General features: G+C 35.4%; 1 protein-coding gene and 2 non-coding genes across 3 annotated transcripts; all 3 read left to right on the top strand.

The window, feature by feature from the left end:
* Positions 1-404: 404 nt before the first annotated feature.
* Positions 405-476, top strand: trnap-cgg (transfer RNA proline (anticodon CGG)). Its single transcript has one exon. It is a non-coding gene; the product is annotated as a tRNA-Pro (tRNA).
* A 332-nt stretch (positions 477-808) lies between these two features.
* trnap-ugg (transfer RNA proline (anticodon UGG)) lies at positions 809-880 on the top strand. Its single transcript has one exon. It is a non-coding gene; the product is annotated as a tRNA-Pro (tRNA).
* Positions 881-2,202: 1,322 nt separating this feature from the next.
* LOC141346312 (uncharacterized) lies at positions 2,203-6,734 on the top strand. The gene is made up of 4 exons (XM_073851167.1): positions 2,203-2,308; positions 3,639-4,056; positions 5,431-5,535; positions 6,282-6,734. Exons 2-4 carry the CDS (start codon positions 3,713-3,715, stop codon positions 6,325-6,327), a joined length of 495 nt encoding a protein of 164 aa, XP_073707268.1. The 5' UTR covers positions 2,203-2,308; positions 3,639-3,712; the 3' UTR covers positions 6,328-6,734.
* The last annotated feature ends 1,189 nt before the right edge of the window (positions 6,735-7,923 follow it).

Raw genomic sequence — 7,923 nt, 5'->3', positions numbered from 1 at the left:
CAACAAATAGATAATAATAGACTTCAGCATTAATAATACATGAGTGTTTACAAGTACACGTGTTGTTGGTAAGTAGTTAGCTAACAATTTATGGATACAAAATATTCGGATTTTACTGTCATTTATATATGTACACAACTGGCATTATGTAACTGTAATTAAAAAGGAATTTTTGTGTGTTTGTCGTGTAACGTTACGTACAATCTGAACTGACGCCAGTGTGGAAAGTGCTCAATGCTATTGAAACACTGAATGAGAAATATTAAGAGGCGTTAATTATTGTTTTAATGTGGCACAGTAGACCACATTTCATATGCGTAAGTATAGCAGGAAAATATACAGTGCAACAGTAACGGTGAATATTTAGGTTTGTATTGTCTCAGGTTGCAGTATGCATTGCACGTGGCTCGTTGGTCTAGGGGTATGATTCTCGCTTCGGGTGCGAGAGGTCCCGGGTTCAAATCCCGGACGAGCCCACTATTTTCTTCAAGGTTTGTTTTTATACCGTCCGTTTACTCCTAGTACTAAAATAGTAAACCCTTACGAGTTTATTGAAAACGACGGAAGTCTTTATGCGAAATATTTAGTACGTATGTACGTAACGTTAGTGACAACGCCACTGACTGACGCATGTAGATTCCTATGCCTAGTGTTAATGCTGTTTGCATCTAATGTTAACAAATAAATTAGTTAATAAGACTAAATTCGACACAATATTATAAATAAAATGCATACACTTTTACGGAAGGGCAGTTTGACAATATTTCCCTAAGCTTCACATGCTATGAATGCGGTTAGCTTTTCAAGTGGCTCGTTGGTCTAGGGGTATGATTCTCGCTTTGGGTGCGAGAGGTCCCGGGTTCAAATCCCGGACGAGCCCGTGATTTTTTTTTTTATTTAGATATTTTTAAGAGAAGATATATTAATAGTTTTTGAATATTATACTGGAAAGTATAGATACTAGCTTATTAGCAAAATCCAACAATTATCTAAGAACACTGGCTGATCAAGAAGACATTTGGTGGACATATTGGAAGTAAATGTAATATCAAAATTAAAAATGAAAGGGATAGTTCACTCAAAAATGACAATTCTGTCATTAATTACTCACCATCATGTTGTTTCAAGCCTTGTTTCAAGAACACAAATTAAGATATTTTTGACTCTGCATAGATGACAATGTAACTGAAATGTTCTCAGGCCCAGACACCAGAAAATGATTTTACCAAAATAAGAGGGATCATACAAAACGCATGTTTTTGTTTATTTAGTACTGACCTGAATAAGATACATATAGTTCACAAGAGAAAATGATAGTTGAATTTATACAAAATAACCCCGTTCGAAAGTTTACATCCTCTTGAGTCTTAATACTGTGATGGGTTTTTCAGCATTTTTGTGTATTTGAACTCTTTCCAACAATGACTGTATGATTCTGAGATCCATCTTTTCACACTGAGGACAACTGAGGGACTCATATGCAACTATTACAAAAGGTTCAAATGCTCACTATTGCTCCAGAAGGATAAACATTAAGAGCCAGGGGTTGAAAACTTTTGAACAGAATGAAGATGCGTACATTTTTCTTATTTTGCCTAAATATAATATTTTTTTTCATTTAGCACTGCCCTTCAAAGGCTACAGAAGATAGTTACATGTTTCCCAGAAGACAAAATAAATTAAACTTACCCAGATCTTCAAATTTAAAAAGTTTTTACCCCCAGGCTCTTAATGCATCGTGTTTATTTCTGAAGCAGCAATTAGCCTTTGCACCTTCTGTAATTGTTGCATATGAGTCCCTCAGTTGTCCTCAGTGTGAAAAGATGGATCTCAAAATCATAGTCATTGTTGGAAAAGGTTCAAATACACAAAAATGTTGGAAAATCACAAAAATGCCATTTGATCGATGTATGAATATTATAATTACAATATTGTTTAATTTTATTGATTGCATTTTATTATGTGCTGCCCTCAGGGTTTTTCCCTTCTGCCTTACATTTTTCTTTGGCATTTCCTTCGGAATCTTTAAACATCTCAAACTCTCAGGAAATCTTAAAGTTGTTCAGGGATACACTGATTTCTGAAGAACTATTGCGCTTTTTTGTGTGGTAATGGGGGAGGAGAAGGGCATGTATCACCTCCCCCACAACTCCACAGCCACTTTAAAACACGCGGCGGTTATTCATACTGACAGCAGAGCCAGTTTGCTCTCATTCACACACCCACTAATTCTCAATCAGATGAGTTCATCTCCTGACAAAGGTCTGTAACAGTCCATACAAGGAACAGGATTAAGGGTCATTCTTCTGTAAGTACATTTCTTGATTTCTCTCCTTTAAAACTTGGGTTTACTTAAACATACTTTTGTTTGTTTCATTAAAATGATTTAAAATACTCAGTTACACAGCAAAAAATCTTTGTCAATTTGTCATTGTCCAGTATCCAAAGATTATTAAAACATGCTAAATTTACCTCAGAAACAAAACTGCATAAGATATATATTCTAACAAAACTTTTTCAGTATTCAATATTACTACATTAGTTAACATGAACTAAGACAGAACAGTACTTCTAAAGCAGATAATATTAATTTCAGCATTTGCTTATGCATTATTAAAATCGCAAGTTGCGTTTTTTAACATTAGTTAATGCACTGTGAACTAACTTGAACAAACAACGACTGTATGTTTATTAACATTAACAAAGATGAATAAATAGTGTAATAAATGTTTTGTTCATTGTTCGTTCGTGTTAGTTAATACATTAACTAACATTAATGGAACCTTATTTTAAAGTTTTTCCAGTTTTTCTTATCGCATTATCAAACATTTTGTGTACATTTTTGTTACGTTCAGCTTAATGAAAATAAATATATTTTATGCGGTATTGGTTTTTATGTACTTTTATTGTTCAGTGATGTTTAGATGTTCACTGGGGAAAAAAACTAATAGCAGCTCATCTAATTTTTGCATTGTGCTGTTTGACATGATAAAAAAGAACACACAGTTCAAATGGTTTGACTCAAGTCAGGTTACAGTTTGACTAAGGAGGATTCTCATATAATCTTTTACCTGACCATTGCTAACAAGCCAGCAAAACTAACTAAACATATAATACGTAAGGGCAGTAGTTCTGGAATATTCTGTTTTTGTGAAGTGAAATTGTAGATGTCATTCTTTCATGCAGCATTGTTTTGTCTGCATTAGTACTCATAAAGGGGTCAGAGGTCAACACTCAGAGGTCAAATTAAATTAATATTATATTCTGGACTAACAGGTGGTCTGCAGCATTAGAGTAGAAGACTATAAGGATGAATGGTCGGTGGGGGTTGATCTGGCAATGGCTTTGCCATCTGCTTCAAGATTTTAAATGTCACATTACTGTGCTTAAAAGGAGAGTTCACACAAACCTGAAAGTACTGTCATCATTTACTTTCGTTTTAAACCTGGATGCATTTTTGTCTAGCTTGGAACAAAAAAAGATATTTTAAAGAAAGTTATACAAGTTTGAATGGCATGGATATGTGTAAATAAAGACAGAATTTAATTTTTTTAGTGAACTGTGCTTTAACACAACAGTTATGTCTATATGTATGGAGTACGTTTAAAAGTTACATGTTTTCCCCCTTGTTTTTGCAGAGTACGCTTAACAATTCCCAGAAGACAGAACAACATCAGATCATCAGATCAAACATCCGTTTCATTTTTCAACCATGGTGCTATTTGAGGATCAGGAATGTGGGGTTTGTTACCTGCATTACTCCCGCATTGAGCGCGTTCCCAGAACTCTCCACTGCAACCACACATTCTGCACCCCCTGTCTGGAAACAATGGGGCTGCATTACAGCGGCCTACGCACCATTCGCTGTCCCCTATGTCGCCAGGTGACTTGTATAGACCGTGGGCTCAGCTTGCAGGAGGCTCTTTTTGTCAATAGTCAACTGTGGGACAACATTTCGGATGAGGAAGAGGAGGAAGAAGACGAGAGAGAGCAAGAAAAGGAAGAAGAGGGGGAAAACGCTAAAATGCAGGAGCTGCCTTCATCACAGGCTGAATGGTGAGTGGGCCACTGACATTACAACATGATGTTTTTAATTTTATTTAAAAATACATAGATTTATGACACAGCAAGGTTAGTTCAAGGTCTACAATGTCATGTGGTGTGACTTTTTTTGAAAAGAACAAGATGTTTACACTCACACATACTGTTGTTAAAGGGTTAGTTCACCCAAAAATTAAAATTAGCCCATGATTTACTCACCCCCCAGGCATTCTAGGTGTATATGCCTTCTTTCTTTCAGATGAATCCAATTGGAGTTATATTGAAAAATTATCCTGGCATTTCCAAGCTTTAGAATGGCATGGACGGGTGTTTTTCTTCATCAGACCAAAACAAGTCTAATAAAGTGCATCCATCCATAATAAAAAAGTGCCTCACACAGCTCCAGGGAGTGAATAAAGGCCTCCTGTTGTGAATCAATGCATTTTTGTAAGAAAAATATCCATAATAAAACATAATAATTATGTAATCTAGCTTGCACCAACTGGTCGTACGTGCGCCAGTAAGTCTCGCACAAACCAACATTTGTTTACAGATGCAAAGGAAGCAACTTTTCCTTACTTAAACAAAGGATCACCAGTCTCTTCTTGGCTTATATCGAAATTCTGGTTTTAAAGATGGATATTTTTCTTACAAAAATGCATTGATTCGCTACAGGAGGCTTTTATTCACCCCCTGGAGCCGTGGGAGGCTCTTTTTATTAAGGATGGATGCACTTTATTGGACTTGTTTTGGACTGATAAAGAGAAACACCTGCCCATGCAATTTTAAAACTTGGAAATGCCATGATAATTTTTAATATAACTCCGATTGAATTCTTCTGAAAAAAGGAAGTCATATACAACTAGGGTGCCTGGTGGGTGAGTAAATAATGGGCTAATTTTCCTTTTTGGGTGAAATAACCCTTTAACTTGGTTACACCACATGACATTTTTCAAGTCAATACATGGAAACCTTTATTGAAAGTGGTACAGTTGTTTTAATCTAAATCCAAAAAGAACAAGATGTTTACACTCACACGTACTGGTGTTAATTGGTTACACTCTTGGTTTTAGAGTCATTACATGTAAACTTATGTTGAAAATGGTACGCTTGGTACAGTTGTTTTAATCTAGGTTCGTAAAATGGTTCTCACTGTCCTCATATTCTTATTTTTCATTGACCCGGGTATTTCAGTGTTTGCTGACTAATGTGTGACAATCAGATGCTAAAATTAATTTACATAGTCAAGTGAGCCTTTTGAATCAGCAACCTCCGTATCACCTGATTCAGTTTATAAGTAGCCAGAATACTAGCAGAAAAAGTACACCCATTGTTTCGTAATACATTTGTGTTCTCGTTCATACCTAACTTCCTCGTCTCTGGTTTTAGCTCAGTGCCAAAACAAAACAGACCCAAACTCCGACTCCCATCTTTCCTGAAGAAAATGAGCTTTTCCAGGCACCCCGAAGAGAGGATTGTTCCAACCTGCAATGTGTAAGTCGTCATCCTACTGTAATGATAGTCAGCAGTTGAAAATGACAATTTATATGCAGTTTATTAACTCTAGTTTAAAGGGAAAGTTCACAGAAAATGAATTACTCACCATCAGGTCGATCCTAACTTGTAAGACCTTTGTTCATCTTCAGAACACAAATTAAGATATTTTTGATGAAATCCGAGAGCTTTTTGACCCTTTTTGACATTCAAGGCCCAGAAAGGTACAGGTAAACTAAGAACATTATTAAAAAGCCCATGTGACATCAGTGGTTCAACCTTAATTTTATGAAGAATACTTTTTGTGCGCAAAGAAAACAAAAACAACGACTTTATTTACCAAATTCTTCTCTTCCGCATTCACAAGAGTACCACGCATGCTTCATAACATTATGGTTGAACCACTGACGTCACATGGACTATTTTAACAATGTCCTTACTACCTTTCTGGGCCTTGAACATGTTATTTGCTTTGCTGTCTATGGAGAGTCAGAAAGCTCTCGGATTTCATCAAAAATACCTTAATTTGTGTTCCGAAGATTAACAAAGGTCTCATGGGTTTGGAACGACATGAGGGTGAGTAATTAATGACAGAATTAAACATTTTTTGGTAAACTATCCCTAATTTTGCTCATTAATGATTTTTAACATTATTGTGACAGCTATCTTTGTCAAAAGTAAGCGTAAAGAAAACAATTGAACATTTGTCAGTTTCACTAACTTTTAACCTTTGTCTCTCATCACAGAGAAATGATGTCATGGCGAAGAATTTCATCAGAAGAGATTTTTTGAAAAGTGGGATGGACACCATAAACAATGGATTAGCAATAGAAACAATAGACTTTCACCTTCTGTTTTGCTGCTGTCGTTAAATGTGCACGCCATGTGCTAATTACGCCTGGCATACTGAAAAGGCAGGAGCAGCAGTCAGTCCTGGACTAGGTTGTTTAAACAAACCCAATCCCCTCCATGTGCTTCCGCGACTGCATTTTCCATTTGAATAGCCACAAGAATCCCGCTCCTCCATCTGAGGGGAACTTCTCATTAGATATTCCACCCTTAATCCGTCCCAGCTGCTGAGGCCGGATTTGTTTCAGCTGTCCCGAGAGAGACAGGGTCCCAGATGCGAAACAAGACTTTCAGAGCAGATGGCATCTTGTGAAACATCACCCCAATGTCTCAAAAGGACTCCTTTAAGTTATTTTAGGCTTTGTTATTTATGTAATTTATAAATGGTTGTAAATTAAAAATTCTGATTGCTGAATGTTGTTGGTTTCTTTTTAAACAACACATCTTGTACAAACTTTTTGATAACAAGAACCCCAAATTTGACATTCCCCTATCTGAGGGACTTCTCTCATTTTTTTTAATATAAAGACTCATTTGTAAGATAAATGTTAAGCATGCCACTATAAAGAAATATGGTGTTTCCAAAGAAAAAATAAAACGCTTTTATATTTTCATTGTACTTCCCCAAAAAAAATACCATGTCTTTGAAAAAGCAAATGAAAAATTATGATAAGAGGTCATAGGGTAAGCAATCTAAAAAAAACAACTTCCATATCCAATTAAATAGATATTATTGATTATTACATACAAAATAGAAAAGTATATTCCATACTGTTGGCATATGGTGATATTCACCGAGTCTGCAACAGATCAAAACCACAAAGAATGGAATCACTCAGCCGTGTCAATGGATTATATATGCTTTTCATTAAACATCTGTCATCTTTTAAAAGAAAGAGCTTTGACTATTTTGGTTTACCAAAGTTTCAGACATTACTATTAGCAAATACACTGTCTTTATATACTGAATGTGTTGTTTTATGAGAATATCTTTTACAATGTTGTCATTATAAAAGGCACAGAAATACTCGCTAAACTCAAGCAATATAGAACCGCAATGAATGAAAAAAAAAAAAAAAAAAAAAAACATTTAAAGAGAATTCCTGATGTGAATTCTTGAAAAGTGAAAGAATAATACTTTTTCCTCAGAAGTCTTCACGGGCAGATAGCTCAGCCAAAACAAAGATGTAAAACGATTATAAATATACAATGTTATACAATGTTATCTACAACAGAACCTACTACTTTAGAAATTTCATGGACTAAAAAATGAGTCAATTCACTAGTTATCGGTCAAACAGAAAACTGCTGATCTATGAATCTCACTGACAGTTGATCAGAGGACAAACAAAAATTTTACTCACAGTTTCAATAAAGAGTGTGAAGTTTCACCTACACCTACACAAACCTGTTTGGAGAGAAATATTGGATTAAGCTTTGACTTGTTTTGACAAGCCATGCTTTTATGTGTACAGTCACACTGCTTAATTTGATAGTTATAACTTAAGGCTCTTTCTCTTGAGAAGACAATCCAATAAA

The sequence above is a fragment of the Garra rufa genome, chromosome 12 (genome assembly GCF_049309525.1).
Source record: "Garra rufa chromosome 12, GarRuf1.0, whole genome shotgun sequence".
NCBI classification, from domain to species: domain Eukaryota; kingdom Metazoa; phylum Chordata; class Actinopteri; order Cypriniformes; family Cyprinidae; genus Garra; species Garra rufa.
The sequence above is the reverse complement of the archived record's forward strand: the minus strand, read 5'-3'. Positions and strand labels throughout refer to the sequence as shown.

Bases quoted from the DNA above. Each gene is read 5' to 3' on its own strand.
- LOC141346312 (XM_073851167.1), top strand. From the start codon at position 3,713: ATGGTGCTATTTGAGGATCAGGAATGTGGGGTTTGTTACCTGCATTAC. The intron at 4,057-5,430 runs GTGAGTGGGCCA...CTCTGGTTTTAG, and splicing joins CCTTCATCACAGGCTGAATG to CTCAGTGCCAAAACAAAACA. The intron at 5,536-6,281 runs GTAAGTCGTCAT...CTCTCATCACAG, and splicing joins ATTGTTCCAACCTGCAATGT to AGAAATGATGTCATGGCGAA.